The sequence below is a fragment of the Magallana gigas genome, chromosome 10, assembly GCF_963853765.1.
Source record: "Magallana gigas chromosome 10, xbMagGiga1.1, whole genome shotgun sequence".
NCBI lineage: Eukaryota > Metazoa > Mollusca > Bivalvia > Ostreida > Ostreidae > Magallana > Magallana gigas.
Window position 1 is genome coordinate 11,402,261 of NC_088862.1, and position 26,035 is coordinate 11,428,295.

Here is a 26,035-nt window from a genome sequence, read left to right on the forward strand (position 1 = left end):
CTGTAATGGTACACGCTATAGTTTATCTGTTCAATTACGTAGTCATCAAGTCGAGAGAAGTGACAATAGAGCTACCTTAAATCCCATTTAACAAAAAAGAATCCAGTTGTATTTTCATGAGAAAAAAAGAGATTATGACACAGAATAGTTAAGGTGTCCTTTTTTACCAATACAAAGCAGAATTATTTTTACTGTCAGGCGTGGCTGCTGCCACACGTGTTTGGCAAATGCTTTGGTCTCTCCCACTTGAACGCGCATATCATGAAAACATATCCACGTGCATATGTAAATTTTTTGCATTTTCTTAGATTACAAACAGGGTTTCAAATGAAGTAATCTCGCTAATTAATGGTCCAATCGCAAAATGATCATATAAAATATTGACTTGCAATTAAGGGACGTATGTTTTTAAAATCAGGCAACATCAAGAGAGAGAGAGAGAGAGAGAGAGAGAGAGAGAGAGAGAGAGAGAGAGAGAGAGAGAGAAAGAGATGGTTAGAAAAGTACAAAAAGCAGGAAGTCTTTTATTTTTTTTCATTTTTCGTGCGATGAAATTAATGTACGGAGGGTATAATAAATAAGGAATTACATGTCTATCAACCTGTCAACAAGTTTTACAACAAGTGTGTAATTTTATTGATAAAGATGTGCAAACCCCGCAGACATATCAACAACATGGAACGAATAATGATTTGATTGTTTGTGGGGGATTATTACGGACGCGCTTAAATTCTGCTTAATCCGCGATAAGGAATTATTTTCTGTCAAAATAGCTACAAGCAATTCTTAAAACAAAAATTACATGTCACCCCTTCTCCGTTTATTTATAGATATAATGTCAAATTCCTGTTTGTTTGTTTGTTTGTTTTCTTTGGGCTTTTTGTCTTTTTTTCTGTAAATATACTTATGCAGCATATACTGCGTGCCTGTGCTGGAAAAATTCTTTGGAACAAGGATATATGCAACTGCGCTGATAAGAGAAAGAATTCTGCGAAATTCCAAGCCTGTACAGTATACATCTAAACTTGGGGAAGGATTCAAGAATTTAAAATACATACATGTACGTACATACGACAAAACGATATTAAATTACTTTTTTCTAAATTTTATTTCAAAGTAAAGTTATTTATGATAACCAAAGGTTGTACAACTCAGACATGCAGATCAATAATCAATAGAAAATATCAGCGAGATAGATAAATTTGAAAAAATATTTATGAATACTTTATTTTTTTCAAAAAAAGTAAAAAAAAAAAGGTGTCTATTAATGATTCAATTTTTTTTTACAGGTAATTGTAAACTAAAGTTAATAAATTTTCCTTTAATAAACCTTCTTTCCATCACAACCAATCTTAAATTATCAGAAAAATCGAGGAGTAAATATCTTCCTGCGGCTTTCAGTATTGATCGGTATGCATGCATACGAACTATACTACAGCTGAGTCGCGGTTGTATACATCTATGCATATGTGAAGTAATCTATATAATACGTATCCCCGACCTGTATGTTCAATAATGAGTATATCCATTACTTCTGCAGTGTGTGACACGGAATAAAAAACACACACAAAAATTTCTTCGCTTTTGGAGCTTTCCCGGGTTAGAATCGTCTATCCATTTAACCTATAGGCCTAAAATTATAGGGGGCGCTACTGTGACGTCACACAGCGTGGAAGTCACCGTGTGTTTTTGAACAGGGACTACGCATTTTGCGACGAAAGCGAAAATGGGACTACAACAATTTTATTTGGCCATATTTGGTTTAATTTTTATGCAAGGTAAGTTAATAGTTCGTGTTTTACTAATAACACTGTGCCGGATAATTATGCCAGTGCCAAGGTGGCATTTTTGCACCCGCTTAAGATGCAGTTTCGGAAAAATCCATGTATACCAAATGATAGACCATTGTCTAGAGAGTATATAACCACTTTTGTTTTTAGTGTGTTTCACCTGACAGGTGAGATATTTACCTTTAAACATTAATATCCCGTCGGAAAATGATAATTCCCATAGGAGAATTGACTCTCCTACAGGAAATATTGACAATCCTATAGGATTTTTAAAAATTCCTCTAGGAATTATATTTCCTATAGGAGAATGGTAATTCCTGTAGGAATTTGATTCAAACATGTAGTTTTCCTATAGGATATTAAGTTTTCCTATCGGATTGAATCAAATCCTATCGGAATTGAAATTCCTGTAGGAAGTTCTTGTTTTCCGATAGGAAATTTCAAATTACCTATAGGAATATTGATTTTCCTATGGGAAAAATTATTTTCCTATAGGAATTTAATTTTGAAAGGTAAATATCTCACCTGACAGGTGAGATACACTGATAACAAAGGTGGTTGTTAACTCTGTAAGCAATGGTCTATCACTTGGCATATTTGAATTTTTCGATATATGCAGCTTAAGCAGGTGCAAAAATGCCACCTTGGCACTGGCATAATTATCCGGCACAGTGTTTAATGTTTTGCGCATGTTATCTTTTGGACGTGGACTTTGTACGAATCTCACCTGTGAATTCGACACACCGGTCTATTTAAGGGTGACGCCATGTTTTTGGCGGAAATCCCATTATCAGATTTTGACTTCTTTGAAACCGTGAATGGAATATTTGAAAGAAAAAAATAATCAGGAACGGCAGAAAAACTGAACAACTTACTCACTGACTTTAGACCCGTGTAGATACCCAATTCATGTATTGATTTTACTTTCGATATATCTTTTTTTTTTGGGGGGGGGGGGTGTTTGACCATGCTTTCGATATTGCTCACTGTACGCGTAGCTCTTATAAGTAAGTACGGGTAGGTCTGATTTGCAGATGAATATCTGTATGCGTAGCTTTGAACATTATATTGAGCTGTATTATTTTTGTTGAATGAAATTACGTTTTGTAAGACTCGTTTTTTTAAAGGCAAAAAAAAAATTTTAAAAAAATCGGACACAAATGTATACAAAAAAACCCAAAGCCCATTGATTTGTAAAATTATTTCCCGCGCTTGCGCGGGATGTCATCTAGTTATCTATACTACTATAGAAAATAATAGACTCGAGTTTTTGGGCTTTAATACCGAGAAATCGGAAGAGCACTGTCTTTTGTTTTATATATTTTAACATCATTGGCACTTGAAGATTACCAATGTGTTTTTATATTCTCAAAATCAAGCTTCGCTAATTAATAATCAACGAAAAGTCCTTTTAAAAATTCGGAAATTACATGTATCTGGATTTTTTGGATTTTACAATCTTGCGCATGCGCATTACATTCACACTAAATCATGGGAGGCTCTTTACTTTATGTTTCCACAATATCACATTTGAATTGAGAAACTCAAACGATATTACAAATACGTGTAAATTTTCATTGAAGCTTTGTCATATACTGTAGATTCCTTTTTTTACGCGAGTACTTAATTCCGCGATTCAACGATTCTCCATCAAATTGCGAGAACATAAAATAGTGAATGTCGAAATTTTATCAAAGTTTCATGTAGTTTACCTATGTCGGAATATTAAAAGCGAGATTTTATAATTCGCGAGACGAGTTTCTCGCGATTTTACGCTGATATTAATTCCTCGCGTTTAATTTAGGAATTTATATTAGTTTATTCTGTTCATCAAAGGAAATACGGGAGATAATTCTAACTCAGTGCATTTAATTAGAAAAAACCCGTGAGTTCCGAGTGTCAACATGGTGGCGAGTAAAAAACGTTTATGAAAAAGTGTTGAATTCTTCATTACTATAAAAAAAAGTTTTAGATGAAAGGTATTTACAGCCTCAAAAAGGTTTGTTATAAATAATTTGACTGTTATTTTTAATGCAGCTTCATTAATTTTCTCAAAAGATCGTTTTGGAGCGATTTTGCAATTTGTTGCTACATTACAGGTATATGGGAGGCGTTTAACTGTGGTGATGTCCTCTCCCGAGACACAGTTAGATTATTCTTACTAGGTAGAGTGTAGTAAAATCTATAGTATTACTGTAGTCTTAAAGCTTAGTTATGTACATGCCAACAATACGTTAATGTCCGATATAATATGCAATGTCAACCCGTGCACGCACGGGTCTAAGTCTAGTTTTTATATTAATTAAAGGTTTTGATATCAATTGCGTATACAGTAAGTATATTATAGATAAAGTTTCTAGTTCCACTTGTCAATATAAATACTTGAATCCAAATACTTGTGCTAGGACTCCGCTTTTAAATCTTATTAATCCAAAACCTATATAGTTGTTTTCAAAATAGCACTCGTGTACATATAGCAGCTATGTAAAAGGATGTTGAATGTCGATTAAAAAACTATTAATTACAAATTGCTGCAGCAAAAATATTTGTTTTCATCATTGCAATTTTTTGAAGTGATGAGTTCATTCATGAATACAATGGTCATTCAATTGGGTTAACTTACCATTACAAACCAATGCTTAATTATAGAACTACGCATACAGTAAAATTCTAAATATATGCTTAAAATTGCGTTACGCGTACAGTATGAAATAATGACAAATCATGATATTCTGAGGATTTTTTTTATAATTTTATTTCCAATGATATCAAATTATAAGATTATTCTCTTAAAGTATACATTTACCTCCACATGTCTCCTATTCAGTCGTAATATATTAATGATTGTATTTCGTACAAAATAATCATTTCAATTTTGGAATGTGACCTTTGATATTGATTGTCATGTTGTATATTTTATTTGATAAAATGAAATATATCAGAAAGGACACTAAACTGTGCATGTGGTATATTCGTTTTTATAGGAGGAATCGTAGAATCAGTGGATCGGTATATAAAGTTCCTTCCGTGATTTTGTCTTAAAGTTTTTGACTTAGTCTTTATAAGACACTTTAAAAGTTTAGATAAAGTTCCTTCCATGATCTTGTCTTCAGGTAGTGGCGTCGGAAGTAAATTGAAGGTGGGGGGGGGGGGGGGCTAGACTAATCCTCAGAAATCTTAAAAAAAAGAATAATTCCCCAAATTATGAAAATCCTAATCCGTGGGGGAGGGGGGGGGGTGTAGTATACCTATGACTCAAACTTATCATTATTTCCATCTTTTCAAGGTAAAATTAGGAGCAATTATCATTGATGCGATAAAAAGGGTGGGGGGGGGGGGCTGAACCCTTCTATGATGCTATGTACTTAATGGTTAGTTCTAACTTTGCAAAAAAGTGGGGGAGCTAAGCCCCCCTCCCCCCGTTTCCGACGCCTATGTAAAGTTTATCAGACTTTTAAAACACTTAGAAAGAGTTCCTTCCATGATCTTGTCTTAAAAATTTCCACTTCATCTTTATCAGACAATTTAAACATTTAGAAAAAGTTTCTTCCGTGATCTTGTCTTAAAATTTTTGACTTTATCTCAATCGGACACTTTAAAAATTTTGTTCAAACATCATTTATTTGAAGAAACTGAGAGAGAGAGAGAGAGAGAGAGAGAGAGAGAGAGAGAGAGAGAGAGAGAGAGAGAGAGAGAGAGAGAGATTTCATTTGTAATTCACTAATGTTATCGTTTAAAGTAATGCACATTGTAATAGAATCCAACAAAGCAGTTTCAGTCCGCGTACTATACCTATCAATCAAGTTAGCCCGCGAGCTGCACCAAGTGCTCTTTCCGTGGTAAAGTTTTTCAAGTCCGAAGAAAATAGAAATATGTTTGACAATAATTCATACAGTACTTTTTAAATTATTTTACATCAGACTGATCATGTTGATTGCTTTTAGCTATCAATATATCATTATTGCCGATCATTCCTTTTAAAGTAATACTTGTTTACCCTGTGATAATAACATTTACACGTACAGGTACACATTACAACTGCTAAACATGAGCTGGTACGCGTAGTTCTAACTTCTAACCTACACGTACATTTACACGTACAGGTACACATTACAACTGCTAAACATGAGCTGGTACGCGTAGTTCTAACTTCTAACCTACACGTACAAGTACACGTACACGTCGGTCTGCTAAACCTCTCTGTCATGACTAGATAGTTTAACTGCACTATATTATTTAACATTTTCTGACATTTTGCAGCTAAAAATTTAACATGTGGATTTATAAAAATAAACAAAAGTTATATCTTAATATCATATAGCAAATAATTTTGAGAGATAATAATTCATATCAACTTTTTTTTTTGTTTCATAAAAGGAAGGTTTTCATTGTCTGATAAGTACTGAACTATGTTCATATTAATTGTGTAAACTATAAACTCCACATCTTAATCGTGACACCCAATGTTACCATCTTGGTCCTAAACATTTGCTTTTCCATATCACTTACAACTATTATAAATGTTCAAATCATAACTTCGATGTTCTTCAGAAGATATTACTGTAAATATAAAAACTACTTTCTCAAAGGGGAAAATATAATAAATTACAGCAATTTCAGGACTTGTTTATATTGTAAAATATTTGATATTAGTGGCTATATAAATCTTAAAAGGAAATTATCATTTCTTGCTGACACCTCTTTGAAATTGCATGAATCTTATGGGTCAGATCGATATTGAGATTACAGGCCTCAAAATCCGCCGACCGCTGTTGATTTAAAACAATATTAAGGCAGCATTTCCTAAGAAATTTGGCTTGCAAGTAATGTGCATTTAACAGATTAAATGCCGGAAAAATAAGGTTTGTCATAAGATTTGTTAGCTACTTGCGTCATAGATGGGCATTGTTTCTTAGGTGAAATATGACCAACTAGTTTCTCGTTTTACAGCCAATTTAATTTTTCGATTCCTTTGAGGCAGGTTCAGTTACAGAATCAATAAATTGTTTATGTAGTCTTATGTACGAACAAGTTAGATATGATATAAGATTTGGCGCTGTTTTCTTTTTGTAACTTCTATACATGTCTACGTCGGTAATTAGGTATACGAAATTTTAAATTGTCACATAGTAGGCGATGAATCATTCAATTGAATAAAAGTATCATATCTATGTAGTGGAGTTCCAAATATGAATACATATGAATCCATGTGAAAACAAACGTCAATTTTAAATTGTTGCTATTTCTTGGCCATCGAAAAATCATTTTTCGTTAAATCAATTATGAAGTGATAACGGTTCTAGCATCAAATAGGCACTTTGGGATTATTTACTAGATCTTAACCTGAAGAAAAATATAATAAGGAATAGCATGCCTTTTTTATATTCTTTCTAAATTATATCCCTTTAAAGATGGGCTGGCCCGAGTTAAATTAAACTTTAAGGTTTTTTTATTTGTAGGATGCGTGTATAGTTTGGTTGAAATTTATACAGTAGTTCTTGATAAGTCAAAAATATGAAAAGGTTTACAGACAGACGGATAATTGGACAAACGTACATTAGAAAAAAGAGACATGAAAAGTTAACTTATACTTTCAGCTCAAGCTCAAAATGGATAAATAAACATATTCCAATCGCAAATCAAGAGCAGATCCTTAACATACTTTGGACTATTTAATAACATTTATCGAAAAATAAGGAAATTCAAGATATCTTTGGTGCATTTATCAGATTAATCTTATTTTGCAGGACTAGTAGGGTCTGAGTACATTGTGAACGTAGCGTCTCAATCCACACTGGTGAATCCCGGAGATAAATATGTGGCGTACTGCAATATCCCTGGCCAAGGGGCCCTCGACATTATCCAGAACTTGAAGGTCAAGTGGTTCCACAACGGTCAGGCCCTCACCAGCCTGTGTGAGTTCCTGTCATCTCATCTCACCCAGAAGTATTCCTGCAAAGTTCTGCAACCACAGCAGAACAACATCAGCTTAGAACTCACAGTATTAAGTAAGTGTGTGAAATAACCCTGCATTTTTAAAGATCAGATTGACAATTTGGAATCGAGAGAGTTGAATCAAATTCTTTGGGGTTACAAATTATCTAAAAGGAAAAAAAGAATTGCGTCGATTTGATTTCGCACAATTCTGTAGATATCGGATACTGTGGCCTCCTTCTTTTACGCGAGTACTTAATTCCGCGATTCAACTGTCAACTCACGAAAGCATGAAATCTCGAAAGCCAAATTTTTATTGTAGTTTTATGTTAGTTTACGTATGTCCGAAAAATGAAAGCGAGATTTTAAAATTCGCGAGTTGTGCTTCTCGCGATTTTACGCGGATTTTTATTCCTTGCGTTTAATTCTACAGTATGTGGAACATTTTATCTGAATCTAGTTGGTTGGTTTGATTTGTTGAAAATAAAATGCGGAACCTTTGATATTGTAATTAAGGTCTTCCGTTTCCAACGGAAGACCTTATTGTTATTGCTTTGTTTCTTTTTTCCTATTATTAAGGTCTTCCGTCCAGCCGAAGACGTTTCTATTATTCTATTGTTTCTTTTTCACTTTTCTTATTATTTTTTTTTTACCGATTTTGTGCAGACGATTTCTCAGAGAAGTCTCGATCGATTTCATTCAAAATTTCAATATAAACGTGTTTTTATCTAAAGCTGATACAATTTTTTTAATTTTTGAAAAAACACTTCTGGTCAGAAGTTATCGTCCGTTTACGATTTTAAAAAGTCAATTTGGTCTGTCGGGTTTCTCAAAAACGAGTAAAGATAAAAGGCTGAAAATTTCAGAGATGATAGATCTACCGTTTTTTTTTCTGGTGCACCTTGGTCAAGAGAATGTCCTACGGTTACTTCCGGTCGTCATCGGAAGGACATTTTAAAAATTGAATTTTTCGACTTTTTTCTTTTTTTAATATTTCTTTTTGAGTTTTTTACACCTTATAGTGACCCTTTTACTGATTCAGAGTATGTAATTTGTTTTAAAATCGATTAAGGCATTATCGAGAAATTAAGCGTCAAATTTCTGAAGCGAGAGTCCGAGTAGCTCAGTCGATAGAGTCGTGGACATGGCCAAGGCGACCCGGGTTCAGGCCCCGAGTGCCGCAATTTTTTTTTTACTATTTTTCGCTTAGATCAACGGTTTTATCTTTGAATTGATAAGTTTGATCTAATCTATTCAAAAATCGGACGGAAGACCCACTCGTTGCTCGCAACAAGATCGTGTCTAGTTATTTTGTTTTTCTTCCTATTTTTGTGCACGCGATATCTCGAAACGGCTCGTCTGATCTCAATCAAATTTTCAGATATGATAGATATTGGTCTGAACCTGATTGGAAATTGTTTGTGTTGATGGCTTCACACCCGTTTTTGAGATATGGAGATTTTTCTAATTTTTATATGGGTATTTTGTCTTCTGTCGTTCTCCTAAAGTATAAGATATATTAAGCTCAAATTTCTACAGTTGGTAAAGAAAAGATTGAAGTTTTGCATGATTGTTGTTTTGTATGTTAAGCACTACTGGCGCCAAAGCTTGCTAGAGCTCGAAAATTGACATTAAAAAAGCGTCGTAAATTTTTGTGCTCTTCTCTCTTTATCTCTTTTCTGGAAAATATTTTAATAAGACATGTAATGTAAAAAAGGTTTATATTTACAAGACCTTTTAGCTGATATCAAGAAAAAGGGGCTGGCCCCTCATATTAGGGACCTAGAAGGCTCTAAAGTATTTTACCCATAGCTCTTCACCGAGGGATATTTTGTAATAGATTATTGAAGCAAATTTGTTTATCTTACATTTATGAAGCCTAGTACTATAACGATTTTCTCATGTGTTACGTAACTAAGGGTTTTTAGGGGTCAAAAGTCCAAAACTTTGATCACCTAATGGCTATATCTCAAAAAAGAAAATATTTTGAAAGCACAATAAAGAAAAGATGCTCAAAATGATGTACTTAACAACATGCAACCTTAAAAATTTGGCTCAGTGGCCCCAATAAGGAGATAAGGGACCGGCCCCTAAAACATTCTTTCTCAGATATCTCAAGAATGGTAACGAATTTTTAAACACTTGTTGAACAAAATATCTTTATTATCAAACGACCTTTCATTTGATACCATAAAAAAGGGGCTGGCCCCTAATATTAGGAACTAGAGGGCTCTAAAGTCTTTTTCATATAGCTCATTACCGAGGGATATTTTGTAATAGATTATAGAATCAAATATGTTAATCAATCAGTTATGTAGCTAACAGTATAATGATTTTACCATGTGTTACGTAATTAGGGAATTTTAGGGGTCAAAAGTCCTAAACTTTGATCACCTATAACTCAAAAAGAGAAAATATTTTGAAATGCAGTATAAAAGAAAAGATGCTCAAAATGATGTACTTACCAACATGCAACCTTAAAAATTTGGCTCAGCAGCACCAAAAAAGAGAATAAGGAACTGGCCCCTATACATTCTTTCTCAAATATCCCAAAAATGGTAACGAATTTCTAATCAATTGTTGAGCAAATTGTCTATAAAATCAAATGACATTTCATCTGATATCAAGTAAAAGGGGCTGGCCCCTAAATATAGGGACCTAGAGGGCTCTAAAGTCCTTTTCCTATAGTTCTTTTACCGAGGGATATTTAGTGATAAATAATAGAAGCAGATATGTTTATCTTACATTTATTTAGCCTAACAATATAACGATTTTCTCATATTTTACGTAATTAGGGCATTTTAGGGGTCAAAAGTCCAAAACTTTGATCACCTTTATCTAAAAAAGGAACAATATTTTGAAATGCAGTGTCAAAGAAAAGATGCTCAAAATGATGTACTTAACAACATGCAACCTTAAGGATTTAGTTCAGTGGCCCCAATAAGGAGATAAGGGACCGATCCCTTTAACGTTTTTCACAGATATCTCAACAACTCAGGAATTTCTAAACACTTGTTGAACAAAGTTCTTACACCTGAAACAAAATAGTATCCGGCCCTTACAATGTAGACCATCTTTTTCTGATTTAAATCATGTTAAGCTGTTAAATAGCAAAATCAAGATCGAACATAAATCTCAAGTTCTAAAATCAGACGAAGGACCTCCTCGTTGCTCGCAACGAGATCGTGTCTAGTTACAATATTATTATTACACTTGTGCATTTATGCAATGTTGCAATATCATGATGCAGATTTCAACATATCATTGGGATTTTACAGTAAACATTATCTGCCCTTATGATAGGTCTTTTTGTGTACAGGGAGATTTTGATCAAGGATTCTTTAATATTGACAAGAATTTTTTTTTGGTAGATGTTCAGAAAGCAGATGCAGGGAATCTAACCTGTGATGTGTATGAGAAGATCAAGGAGAATGAGCAGTGGGTCAGGGATGAATTGGTGGCCATAAAATCTCTGGCTATACAAGTCAGAGGTAAGAACTAATCTTCGAACGTTGACAAAACCTTCTAGAAAAGTTAATGGTAGGCTTTAGGAGAATCTACTATAGAAGTACTGTAAACCAGAGTTTTGATTGTAAATCGGTGGCCTTTTCATAAGGATGTGAGTTAGGAGAAATCTTCTCTAGAAGTACTTTAAACAAACATTTATTACTCACTGTCAGACCTTAAAAAAATATTAATTTCTAAGTGGCTTGCTGTAAAAAAAAATCATCAAAATTTGTTAAGGTATCATATAGTGTGCATTATAGTTACAGGCAGGGGTGTTTATAGATAGACAAATATTTTTCGATTATTTAACAGTCAGTTTTGCTCTTGTTTCAGTAAGTCATATTGTACAATTATAAACCTATCGAACCTATTGTAACAGGAAAAGGTTGGTTGAAATATAAATGCTATAAATGATTATTTTCCCTTTTGTTAAATGACGTGGGCTCTGTACCTTTAATCAGTTGACAAAACAATGCAATGTAAAAGTTATAAAAATATTTATTATACTGATAATACAATGATAAACAACGCGAGTACGCGAACGGCACCTTCCTAGAATGCGGAAGGTTTATCTTTTTTCAGGTTGGCGCTTGGCACTGGTATTATCCTACGCAGATAACAATTCAACTATAATTGTAAGGACAAAATAAATATAAGGACTATAGTACGCATATATCGGGTGGAACAGGCTTACACCTTAGATATGGGAAGGTGCACAACGGGTAGGTGCTTCTGTAACTAAGATAAACAATGACAAGGAAGTGAAGGGGCACTACGGTAAAGATGGGTATAATATCCTCTGGAAATAACTGGAGAAGGTGCAGTAATAAATACAATTCAATTAAATATTCACCTTCCGCACCTTTGAAGTGTTAAGGTTAAGGTGCTGCTGGGCCATATTTGGCAAAGAAGTCGAGTGGTAACGGGAGCAGAAGACAGAAGGAAGACACGATTTCTACCAGTACCTCATTTATATAGTCTATATTTGCCAGCCAATCAGCGCGCAGCTTGCATTATGCGTCAGAATATGCTGACGAAAGATGAAGGGAATACGGAGTACGCTGGTTTGCGTTTGCGTAAAGTATGGACGAAATAACAACAAAAATGATTAAATTAAGTAAAGAAAACGGTACGGTAAGCATTAATATGCAATGTTCTTCATTTATATCGATGCTATTGCATCATTTACGGTGTATTAGACTATTATATGAAACGTAATCAAGAGACACATGGTTTCTGTGTCAAAACATGGCGTACACTCGTAAATACGGAATACACATTATTCCATAAATTAATCATATCATTCTATCCGTAGTATTGGAAATAATGGCATATAAATAGATAATATATATTTTGTGTACACCGTATAAATACAGGAACTGGTTATTGGTACAGGGCCATACCAATTTCATAACACTATTAAGACTTTTAATGCTTCCATAAATTATATTGTTCTAAAAACCTTCTGTATTTTCATAAGTAATATTGTACTATCACTTTTATAGCAGCTATTAAGACAAGTTTCAGAAGTAATAATGAATTTTCAACATTACAGATAAAATTGTTTTTTCACCATTACAGACCCAAATCATTTTTTTTAACCATAAGAGAGCCTACTTTTGTATTTTCACCAATAAGGAGCCTAATTGTATGTGCGTGTGTGTTTTTTTTTTTTACATTGGACTAATATTGTATTACGACGATTAAAGAGTATAATTTTGTGCGTAGTTTTACCATTAGAGAGTTTTCACCATTACAGAGCCAATCAAAAGTATGATGTTCAGGTTTGACGCCAACAAAGACGAATATCTCACCCTAGACAACAATGAGACCCTTCACGCAATGGAGGTCTTATCTGGCAAGTACGCCCCCTCTTGTGAGGCGATCGGTGGCATGCCAAAAGCCAATGTCCAGATCATGATGGGCGACCAGATGATGCAGGGGAGGATCATGGACATAGAAAACAAGATGGGCACGGAATTTGTTGCCGATGCGACAGATTTCAGAGGTCAGTAGCTAACTTTGGTTTTGTGATGGGGTTAGGTGTGTGTGGAGAAATGATTACTAGCCAACCCAACTGATTGGGATCTTTGGGTCTTTTGGTAGTGTTCAGGCCCCAGAAGCTGGCTTGTGTCTGTCCTTCTCTTCCTTTAACAAATTACCGGCTCGTAAGGCGGGCTATCCACTGTGGAGAATGCAACAAAATGAATTCAGGTGGTTGAACCTAAGTGGATTGAAATTGGGTTCAGGTACTGTGGTTTCATTAATATTCTTTGAATGCCAATATTCGTCCATTTTGTTAATGAGTTCATCCACAAAATTTTTCTTCGAAGTGCAATATCAAATATCAAATTTTCGGGACATGAAAGCGCAAAAGACTGGTACTTCTTCCCGGTTTCCAAATGCTATGCAAACGAGAGTCATTGACTCCCCCAGAATGGAACACCAGTCTATCGCGGTATCCAATTTCAGCTGGAGGCCGAGACAATGTTGTCATAGTACCTTATCTTAGGGCACAACACACAACATCATGTGACCACAGCGGGCCCTGAACAAGCAACCTTTGAGATACAGCTTTAACTCCTATGACCAATAATCCAGGACAAGTTTATTTGCCATAAAGTTGCATTACATCTACAGATCCTTGAATCTGCCTTCTTTTTTTTTTTTACTAAATCACAAATATTGATGCCCATGAATATTGATAAAACCACATTATCAAGGAAAGATAACTTGCCAGTCAAACTGGTTTCGATCCTTTTGTCTTGAAATTACGCAAAGTTAGACCAGATTACCCCTGGTTTAGTCCCAGCAAGTTCCCCTCCCTATTTCCTGGTACACTATTAAAAAAGTTAAATACTTGCTTAAAAAGTATTGTTTATAAACAATTAGTTTTAGATCATGTTATCCTTTTGTTGTTTTTTTAGATCGCCTGAGCTGAAAGCTCAAATGAGCTATTCTGATCACATTTTGTCCGTCGTCCGTCTATCCGTCCGTCAGTCTGCAGCTGTCCGTCTTTCTCTGTCCGTCCAAAACTTTTTACATTTTGAACTTTTTCCCTAAAACCGCTCGGCAAATTTCAACCAAATTTGGCACATTTTGATTGGAAGGCAAATAGAAATTGCAAAAATGAAAGACTGATCTTTATTCAAAGCGGAGAAAACATTGAATCTGTAGAAAAACGGGGGTGCATTTTTAGAAATCTTTTTCTCAAGAACTACTGAGTCAAATTCAATCTAATTTAGCGTAAGTAAGCCTTATGGAAAGGAAAATATAAATTGCAAAAATTATGGGCTAATTCTGTTTCAAATCTGAGTTATTACGAAAATAATATTTAAGGAAATCAGTTTATTGCTTCGGGTTCGGTAATCCACGAGTCTTGGTAAAATGGGTTGGCAAAACCGGGCCGGGGCAAAACAAAAGCTTGGCAGTTATTAATCTGTCAATCTCATTATAATTTTCAGTATATGTTACGGACCAGTAAATTTGTATTCGCTGTAAATAATGCTGCAAAACAATGCGTATTTTAGAATTGACAATTTCCGATCAGCCCTGGCATTTATTTTGTCCCGGCCCGTTTTACCATTTTACCAAGACTCGTATTCCATACTTCTAAAACGAGGTTCTTTGTTTAAAGCAGCCATGACATTATGATAAACGGGTCGATCTGACAATGATGAATTTGTTATGCAACAGTTCGCGTACCAAGGGATGCAAATAACATTGGTGCCGATTTTGTGAAGTAAATTGAGGCTAAATATTCCAATGCGATGACAGTTTTCACATATGACGGTGGTGTTAGCTTGAATTGATTTTCGTTTCGTTTTCATTATTTATGGTTTGTAATCGGGGAACTATCGTCTGTATTTTGTAATTTGTACGTATCAAATCAAACAGAGACTTCGGTAAATCAAAGAGTTAACTGTTTACCTGAGCGAATTAATCAAAATCTGGTGTATTAACAAAGTACTAAAATACAATTCATTCTACCGGTAATTCGGTATGATCTTTTGCGTAATGTTGAGATGCTCAGCATTTTCTCGAGTTTATTTAGTTTAAATAGAGTTAATATCCCTGACAGAAATATGTAGATATATACATGTATATGTTTCATTTTGAAAAATAAATTGTGCTCTTTATTTGTTATAGTGCATGTTTCTTTTGTTTAATTGTTTACAAAGTTATAAAAGTCACGAGTTTACGCGAGGTAAACAACAATCGTTTAATTATAATGGAAAAGAGAAATTTTTGAATGTTTTTAATTGAGGAGTTGAGTGCATTAAGGTACAATTTTCTTCTTCTCATCTATAGAATATTTAAAATAAAATATAACATCTATTATATTAAAAAAAAATACAATAACTAGTAAGTAGTTTAGGAAGAAAATGTACCTTTATGCTCTCATATATATTGATCGCTTTATAAAGTGGGGGGAAAGGGGGGAGAACAAAAATATGGGGAATTGGACGTTAAAAGTGTACCCTTGCCCAATGTTTAGTTTTATATCTTGCTTAGGATTTTCTTATTCTGGGTAAAAATAGTATTCCATAAAGGTACAATGTCAAAGATTACGTGTATGCAAAAATAAGTGTAAATTTTGAATACTTTACAATATTTATGTTTTGTTATTCTATCGCGGGGCCATATGGCACAATATCTTTTGAACGTCCATTGTTGCTCAGGTGAGCGATGTGGTCCCATGGGCCTTTTTTAAATTACTGATAGTTTGTAATAATCTGTACATCATATATAATGTTACGATTCCTGGGTTGAGACTATATCATCATTTGTGTTAAATATTTGTGTGTTGTTGTGACTTACTTGTTTTATTTACATTGTTATATAAATCCTTTTATTCCATTGGAATACAGACTTGTTTACTTTCGTTCGGACTAACCGCCATGCCTGCGGTATATTACGGACTTTGAGCCCGATGTTTAAAACTATTTAAACTCTTTATAACAAAATAATGACAATCGAAATGAACGATAATAATTGATGTTATTTAACTTTATGAATGGTAATTTTGTATTATAATGTAAAAATGTTAAATGTCATGTATTTTATGTCGGTACAACGTTATCATATAATTATTATGAGATAAAATGCGCCAAGTTAGTTGACGCTTATGACGTTGACGTTGTGAACGTCTCAGCATAAACATAACAAGTTAGGGCATAAAAAGACGGTGTTTTGAAAGCAAAGTCCAGTTGACGGTGAAGAGCAACTCGCTTGACAGTGGTATGTATTGACATTCCCAAGTCTTTTAGCTATTACGGTAAAGTAATATAACTTTTGTATTAGGGCGTCCTGGATTGGTTCGTCGCTATACTTAAAGGAGATAATAACGTTGTACCAATCGTACTGTATAATAGTAATAATTATACGTGTTTTTATATGGAACCATTCGTTCGTTGCAATAAATGGTAAAACTTTATACGGAGTATTTAATTTAGTTTCGGCAAGTTGAATATAATAAGTGAACCAACGATTTCTATAAACTGTGACCAAAGTTAATTCTTTTTGAACCTTGACGCAAGATAATAATTAAACAGCGGCCCATAATTAAGTTTAAGCGTTTACATGTACCCTCGGTTCGTTACATTGGTGGCAGCGGTGGGATCAGCTGTTTAAAAACTGCAACACGTTTACAATTACGACGATGTCAAGGAACGAAGAAGAAGTTATGGAGGAAAACGATCATATTGAAGAACCTCACCAAGGACAATTTATTGATGGTACACCAAGCAGAGAAGTTCTTTTACGGGTCAATAACAATAACGACCACAGCATAATAGGCGATAGTACCAGTGTAAACCCATGTGCGCAAGATAGTTTGCGTGTGATTCTCGACGAAATAAAATCTTTGAAATCACAAATGAACTTGTTACAAAATCAAGTAAAACCAACCAGTGATGACAAGCGACCGACAGACCAAAATAATGTGCGTTTTGCCATCAATACCATGTACGAGGACGAACATACGCACAACGCATATCAGCCGTACAGAACCACATCTATGCCGAATTCGTACGATGAACCTCGTAACTATGATTATTCCAGAACAAGTTCGTCATATCCAATGACATCAAGAAGTTCTATTAATCACGGACACGACGAATTTCGCACAGCCATGCGTCCATTTGAAACTATTCAAGAGAGAACGCACGATCGTTATGAACACGACGTACCTTACGATGGCTACTCAAGACGAGCACCGGAACCTGAATTCAGACGAACACAGGAACCGAGAGGAAGAAAACCGGCAACATTTGATGGTACTATGAATTGGAATGATTACATAGTGCATTTTGACATGATCGCTGAACTCAACTACTGGAACGACGAAACTAAAGCACTAGAGTTAGCTACGAGTCTACGGGGACCGGCATTAAGCGTTCTGAGTGATCTACGACCAGAGTATCGATATAGTTTTCGTCACCCCGTTTCTGCACTATCGGCAAGATTTGAACCAGAAAATCAGAAAGAGATTTACAAGACACAGTTAAAGAGCCGCGTACGGAGAAAAAATGAATCTATCACGGAATTGATGCAAGATATCAAGCGACTTGTAAGGATGGCTTACCCAAACGCACCCCTAGATTTCCGCGATCAGATTACCAAGGATTCGTTCATTGAAAGTTTAAATGAGCAAGAGATGGAATGGTCAGTGTTCCAAGGGAGACCTAGAAATTTAGAAGATGCAGTACGACTAGCATTAGAATATGAGGCATTTCAACAAGCTCGCGGAAGACGAAACAGAATCACGGTACGGATGCAGAGAGAAGAACCGATGGATGCAAATATCAGAAATGATGCACACCAAATAGCTCTCATCAGCCAGAACACAGAAAAAAAGTTCAACAAGAGAGGTCCATGTTTCTACTGCAAGAAGGATGGTCACATCAAGAGCGAATGTAGGTTACTACAACGACACCTGGAAGCAGAGAAAAACAAGAGTCAAAGAAAATCGGGTCACACCAACAGCGTAGTGACCAAAGTACCAGAGAACCAGGAAAACGTGCAGTAGTTGACGCCAGCGGCCTAACGTCAACTACACAACAAAAAGTGCCACAAGTTTTAGAAATAAAGGGATCAAGTAATAACTCATTAACACTTGATGTCTTTGTTTACAATTTGAAAATAAACTCGATCATTGACACTGGTTCGTCTATCACAGTCATTCATCCAAAGAAATATTATGAAATAGACAGATGTATGAGACCAAAGTTAGAACCAAATTATAGTAATTTAAGAATGGCAAATGGTGACCTTGTTGTCCCAGAAGGTCAGACTGTACTACAATTCAAAATCAAAGGGGAAATAATCGAACACAGAGCAATAGTTGCTGACATTGATGCACAAATGATACTAGGCTTTGATTTCCTCAGAGAAAATAATTGTCAGTTACACCTTGGGGAAGGAACTCTTACACTTGGTGACCAGAAGCTAGTATGCGACACTGTCAGTGATCAAAGTAGTGTGTTTAAAATTTCTATTCAAGAGACTTTATCTATTCCCCCAAGAAGTGAGATGATAATTGAAGGAAAAGTTCACCCAAATCTAAATGATAAAGAACTCCTCATAGATGGAACGAAACGTGACCTTCAACAGTCCGGATTGTTAGTTGCAAGATGTCTAGTAAAACCCAAAGAATGTAAGGTACCCATTCGTGTAATAAATGTTAGTGACCAAGAGCTGAAAATTTACAAAGATACTTCTGCAGCTATAGCTGAAATAGAACCAAATGTAAGTGAAGTACAAACCAAGAATGACACCAACAGAGAGCCAGATGTAGACACAAGCTTTACAAATTATATGAAACCATTATGGGACTCTTGTACCAAGAAACTTTCTAAGGAACAACAAGAATTGGTAAGGGATCTTTTGCAGAAGCACATTAAAGTATTTGCAAAATCAAAGACAGACCTAGGGAAGACAAATATTGTGTCCCACAAAATTAACACAGGAGACGCAAGACCAATCAAGCAACAGCCTAGACGGATACCTCTTCATAAGAAAGAAGCAGCAAGAGAGGAAGTGCAGAGAATGCTTAAAGCAGGAATTATAGAACCATCATCTAGCGCTTGGAGTGCACCAATCGTACTAGTAACCAAAAAGGGTGGTAGCATTCGATATTGTATCGACTATCGGAAACTCAACGAAGTAACGCAAAAAGATTCATACCCTCTACCACGTATAGATGACTCACTTGATGCATTAAGAGGATCACAATGGTTTAGTTGTTTAGACCTAGCAAGCGGTTACTGGCAGGTAACGATGGACTCTAAAGATAAAGAGAAGACAGCATTTGTTACCACACATGGTTTTTACCAATTCAAGGTCATGCCATTCGGCTTATGTAATGCGGCAGCCACATTTGAGAGACTAATGGAAAATGTATTAGCGGGTTTGAACTTCGAAATTTGTCTCTTATATATCGACGACATAATTGTTTATTCCAAAGATTTCCACAGTCATGTAAATCATATAGATGCAGTACTTCAACGATTACTAAAAGCGGGATTAAAGGTTTCTCCGAAGAAGTGTGATTTCTTCAAAGACCAGGTAGCTTTCCTTGGTCACATAGTTAGTCAAGAAGGGATATCAACCTCTCCAGATAAAGTGAGCGCAATTAAGGAATGGCCTGTACCAAAATCAGTCACAGATGTGCGAAGTTTCTTGGGTACATGCTCATACTATCGAAGATTCATAAAGAAGTTTACAGATATAGCCCGACCTCTACACAAACTGACAGAGAAAACAGAAAAGTTCAGTTGGACCCCTCAGTGTGACGAAGCATTTAAAAACCTAAAGATAGCCCTCACATCAGCACCTATCTTAAGGTACCCGAACCTGAACTTACCCTTTGTGTTAGACACAGATGCTAGTGCATTTGCTATGGGTGGAGTTCTATCTCAGATAGAGGATGGAATAGAGAGACCTATCGCATACTTTAGCAAGTCATTTAATAAACCAGAAAGAAACTACTGTGTTACTAGACGAGAACTTCTGGCAGTAGTGAGTTCAATAAAACATTTCCATCATTACTTATATGGAAAAGACTTTCTGGTTAGAACCGATCATGGAGCACTAACCTGGCTCCTTAGCTTCAAAAATCCAGAAGGACAAGTAGCCCGCTGGCTAGAGGTACTACAAACATACAACTCCAAGATTGAACATCGACCAGGAAAACAGCATGGTAATAGTGATGGACTAAGTCGTCGTCCATGTTCACCTTGTAATCACTGTGATAAGAAAGAAATAAATTACCAGAGCATAGAACCTGAAAGTAATCCAATACTGAAGTTAAGAGAAGATCAAATGAGCACTCAAAATTGGTACATGACGAAGTCACCAGAAGATCTACAAAAAGAGCAGAACACAGACCCATCATTAGCCAAAATCATCAAGTGGAAGTTGTAAGATAGAAGACCAACCTGGCAGATTGTTGCAAAAGAGTCGACAGAAGTTAAAACATACTGGTCGCAATGGAAACGCCTAATTATAAGAAACGGCGTGCTTTACAGGGCATGGGAAGAAAACGAGCAAACCTATCACCAGATAGTGGTACCAGGGGCCTGCGTCACTGAAGTAATGAAGTTAGTGCATGACAACCCCACAGGTGGACACTTGGGAGTAGCCAAAACCACTGAGAAAATCCGAGAGAGATTCTACTGGGCATCCTATAAAGAGGATGTGGTGAAGTATATCAGATGCTGTACTATATGTGAGGCACGGAAGAATCCGTCAAGGGCAGCAAGAGGAAAACTTGGTCAGTATCTAGTTGGTGAACCTCTGGAGAGGGTAGCCATAGACATCCTTGGTCCTTTACCACGGACTGAGAAGGGTAACAAGTACATTGTTATCATATCCGACTACTTCACAAGATGGATAGAGGCATATCCAGTAAAAAAAAACCAGGAGGCAATAACCATTGCAAAGGTTTTTACAGAAGAATTTATCTCGAGGTATGGAGTTCCACTCCAGGTCCACACTGATCAGGGCAGGCAATTTGAGTCAACATTATTTCAAGATTTGTGCAAGATGTTGCGAATAGAGAAAACAAGAACTACACCATACAACCCTAAAAGCGATGGATTAGTCGAGCGATTTAATCGTACCCTGGAAGACATGATTAGCAAGTACGTTCAACCAAACCAAAAGAATTGGGATGAAGTTTTACCTTTAGTGATGCTCGCATACAGATCCTCTGTGCACCAGACCACAGGATACAGTCCTGCCAAATTAAATCTGGGAAGAGAGTTGAAACTGCCAGTTGATCTTGTGTATGGCTATCACCCAGGGGAAGACCAGTTATATGAAAATTACCACGACTTTGTCGAGAAAATGAAAACCAATATAGGAGTCATCCACGAAAAGGCCAGGCAAAAATTGATTGAAGTAAATGAAAATCAGAAAAGAAAATATGACACCAATACAAATCAAAAGCAGTATACACCTGGACAACATGTATGGATTGCGTCTAAAGCCAGAACCAAAGGGAGAAGTCCGAAACTTCAAAACCATTGGACAGGACCCTACATAGTACTAGGCGCTGTATCCGACCTCGTGTATAAAGTCAAAAGGTCAAAAACGGAAAAACCAAAATATATTCACCATGATCAGATGAAATTATTCCAAAGTGAAATAAATGAAAATAAATCCCAATAAAGCGCGTTCGATAAAAACAGTTATAATTTATTTTTGTTAAAAATTGTGCGTGAACCAATCCAGTGACCTTTGTTTCTGATAACATTTTATAATATAACCAATGAAGAAAAATAGTGATGATTGTGAAGTGACAATAACTTTATTTTATTTCAGTACCAATGATGTTGTCTTGTAAAACCTGCTTCAGGATGTACCCTACATGGCGCCAACCTAGCAGACACATCAGAGATAAGCATGACAGTCAACCAGTATTATGCAAATACTCCCAGTATGGATGTGTTTTGGCCATGTCCAGATCAAGAAAGAGCCAATTACTGGCTCATGAAGCAAAGTGCAAATATCACCCAGTCAATGGTGGACCGACAAGAAACCATAGAATTCATCCGCAAGTTGAGAGAGATATGCCAGGGACACCATTTCAGGATGAGCGGCCTGCAATCCAACTGGTTGAGCTACCTACCGCCCCGTCACCGAGGTCCTGCATATCATTATTCAAGAACACCTCACCTCTGCTTTCTCCTCTAGCTCAGTCGCCACAGCCAAACCATATTCAGGATCAAGAAATGCGGGAGATTGACCCACCAGCAACTATCATCAGCTCTATGGATGGGATGAACGAGACCAATGAAGAATGGAGAGATCTGCAACCTATGGATAAGGAACAGGAAGGAACAAATACCTATGACCACCTCCATCTGGACCCAAGATTTTTCTTCTTGGGTGCTCCATCCAGTTACAGAAAAGAACATTGTGCTGAAGAACTTATCAAGGTTAGGGAGAGATCCATTCGTACGGGGACCAGAGCAGTATCATTTTTCCCCCAACCCTGGATCACATCAGGAAGGAGGAAACAGCCATCCTACCTGATGGGACCACCTACCAATTGCGTTCCTTCTGGTATCGTACATCGACGACAACTAAATGTACAGCAACCCAGACGGAGGAGACCATCAACTCATCTTCATCTGTGAAACATGATGCGCAAACTCAGTGTTCTGTCCATTTGCAACTTGCTGATTGAGTGAACCAAGTAGAAACGAGGACGTTTCATTTAAGAGGGGGGTAATGTTACGATTCCTGGGTTGAGACTATATCATCATTTGTGTTAAATATTTGTGTGTTGTTGTGACTTACTTGTTTTATTTACATTGTTATATAAATCCTTTTATTCCATTGGAATACAGACTTGTTTACTTTCGTTCGGACTAACCGCCATGCCTGCGGTATATTACGGACTTTGAGCCCGATGTTTAAAACTATTTAAACTCTTTATAACAAAATAATGACAATCGAAATGAACGATAATAATTGATGTTATTTAACTTTATGAATGGTAATTTTGTATTATAATGTAAAAATGTTAAATGTCATGTATTTTATGTCGGTACAACGTTATCATATAATTATTATGAGATAAAATGCGCCAAGTTAGTTGACGCTTATGACGTTGACGTTGTCAACGTCTCAGCATAAACATAACAAGTTAGGGCATAAAAAGACGGTGTTTTGAAAGCAAAGTCCAGTTGACGGTGAAGAGCAACTCGCTTGACAGTGGTATGTATTGACATTCCCAAGTCTTTTAGCTATTACGGTAAAGTAATATAGCTTTTGTATAAGGGCGTCCTGGATTGGTTCGTCGCTATACTTAAAGGAGATAATAACGTTGTACCAATCGTACTGTATAATAGTAATAATTATACGTGTTTTTATATGGAACCATTCGTTCGTTGCAATAAATGGTAAAACTTTATACGGAGTATTTAATTTAGTTTCGGCAAGTTGAATATAATAAGTGAACCAACGATTTCTATAAACTGTGACCAAAGTTAATTCTTTTTGAACCTTGACGCAAGATAATAATTAAACAGCGGCCCATAATTAAGTTTAAGCGTTTACACGTACCCTCGGTTCGTTACAATATCATGTAATATATTATAACATTGAATCATTTGCAGACAAGGCAAGAAGTTAAAAAATGTAAATATAAGCATTAAATCATGATTTATTGAAGTATACACTCTCATAACTGCAGCGGTTACTCAATTTGTATGCACACACCGCTGCAGTTATGAGAGTGTATACTTCAAAAAATCATGATTTAATGCTTATATTTACATTTTTTAACTTCTTGCCTTGTCTGCAAATGTGATTGATATCTTAAAATTCCTATCTTATCCTAAGGGTAAGTTAATATTAATGGAAGAGCCACAGTAACAGCCACAAGCGTGAACTTTGATTTTCGCTTGTGACGTTGCAGTTTAAAGCGTTCAACGTTTGTGACGTCATAATAAAACTCGTCAATTTGACCTTTGACTACTTGTTGCATTTAGAGGCATTTAAAGATCACAGAATTTAATAGAAAAACACAGTAGAATGTAAATATATACTTTTTATTACCAGCATAATACTGTTACTTTAACAATAATTGGAATAATTAAAAGATGTTATGAAAATGCTCATTACGACAATTGTTACTTATTTTGCATTAAATAAACATCCGTGTGTTGCTTGGATACTTGTAATAAGTGAGTATATATTAAATTGAGATAGAAATTTGAATGTTGTTTTGTGCAGGCAACAGCCAAATTAATGTAACGTGTACTGCAGAAGTTGAAGGACTACCCAACTCAGAAATGCAACTAACCTATCGAGTAGTGGTCAGACAAAGTAAGTAACTCTTTTAAATTATGTTATATCGGTATTTATCAAACTGTAGGAATATGTCAATAATTTTAAGCAATAGACAATTTTTTTCAGTGAATACAGTGTTATTTGAAATTAACAATTAAATGTTTTCTTTTGTGATTTAAAGGTAGCGAATTATTAGAAAAAAATGTTCTGCAATGTGTGCTTTCTTTATTGATTTTAATAATCAAATAAAACATTTTATTGTTTATATTTACATTTTTTCTTTAACAAATTATTGAATAGATCATAAAAAGTAGGTACATGTAAAAGTAAATGAATTCTTGTCAATGTACATTGGTACTTTAAATAAAAGAAATAGCCAAGTATTCTTACAATGTATACGGATATTTGAGACTGCCTCATCATGATTTTTTTGTTCAGCCCAGGATTTTTTTTGGGGGGGGGGTTGCTCACCCCTGCAAATGTTATTGTCCTTTAAATTTAAACCACGTGGTTTTATTTTACCTTTTCAGTTTTGCAGTAATCTAGGTACTTGTAGTAAAATATAAAATCTAGACGTTTATTGATTTTAAACATTATCTTCATTAATTGGTGGATAAAGTGAGTTCTAGAAATTAATGTGACAATAGAAAATATAGTTTTTTTTCTGCTCTCGCTACAATTAACATGCTTAGTAGCGACCCCCAGGATTAATTTTAAATCTGCGCCTGATCAATTAATAGCATCAGTAGTGAAACAGACTGTATTATTTTATGCAAAATGTTTCTTGAATTGGCTCGATATACTCAATTTTAATTCAAAACAGACACGCATTCTTCTTTTTTTAAAGAAATTAAAAAAAAAAGAATTTTAATGCAGACCAAAAGCATCAAACATGGCTATGATTGTTTTATTTTCAATTACGAGTAGAATGGTTGAACACAAATAATAACTCTGTTCTGAAAATCATCATTTAGTTTAAATAACCGCTAGATGATGAATAAAGACAATATCCTAATATACGTTCATGTTTAAACATAAATTAAAGTAGGATATGATATGAAGAACGACCAGTATTTACGTATTTTGAGAATATTATCCGAACACATATACTTCCGCTCGAAATTTTACAGGAATTGAACAAATCTTGGGGAAGTCTCGTCTCGTTAACTTTCATTCGAGCACCTTTGGATTAATTACACACTTAACAACGATAGAGAAAACATTCTGAACACAATTGCAGCGGTGTGCTGAAGGTTTTGAATGATCGTTAAACTGGTTAGAACTCCATCCCTAAGAAAAAAAGGAAACATATTTAGTTGATGTAAATAAAAACTAATTAATGCAACTGCTGTAAGAAACAACGAGCAAAATTTGCATCTATTGTCGTTTACTTGTTCCAGAGTAAAAGAAGGAGAGAGCTTAAAGATACAGCGCTTTTGAAAATATTATATATGTGTTTTTCAGACATTTAGTTTAATATTTGGAATAAGAAGAATTGA

General features: G+C 35.4%; 2 protein-coding genes across 7 annotated transcripts in view; both read left to right on the forward strand.

Annotated features, from left to right (window-relative positions):
* Window positions 1-488, forward strand: part of LOC136272502 (uncharacterized) — a 29,585-nt gene extending 29,097 nt beyond the window's left edge. Inside the window, exon 6 of the mRNA XM_066074158.1 lies at window positions 1-488. This exon is cut by the window's left edge and continues 6,945 nt beyond it. The gene's annotated coding sequence lies outside the window, so the exon portion shown is untranslated.
* The window catches only part of LOC105325762 (uncharacterized), a 64,955-nt gene that overhangs the window by 6,831 nt on the left and 32,089 nt on the right, over window positions 1-26,035 (forward strand). Inside the window, exons 1-6 of one of the 6 annotated variants that reach the window (XM_066074153.1) lie at window positions 644-1,060; window positions 1,644-1,778; window positions 7,538-7,798; window positions 11,096-11,215; window positions 12,991-13,239; window positions 24,480-24,572. In XM_066074153.1, coding sequence (XP_065930225.1) covers window positions 1,727-1,778; window positions 7,538-7,798; window positions 11,096-11,215; window positions 12,991-13,239; window positions 24,480-24,572 — 775 coding nt within the window. In that variant the 5' untranslated portion in view covers window positions 644-1,060; window positions 1,644-1,726. Of the gene's footprint in view, window positions 1-643; window positions 1,061-1,374; window positions 1,779-7,537; window positions 7,799-10,910; window positions 11,002-11,095; window positions 11,216-12,990; window positions 13,240-24,479; window positions 24,573-26,035 lie in introns of those variants that run through there. The other 5 variants (XM_066074155.1, XM_066074152.1, XM_066074157.1 and 2 more) reach the window with 5 other exon arrangements.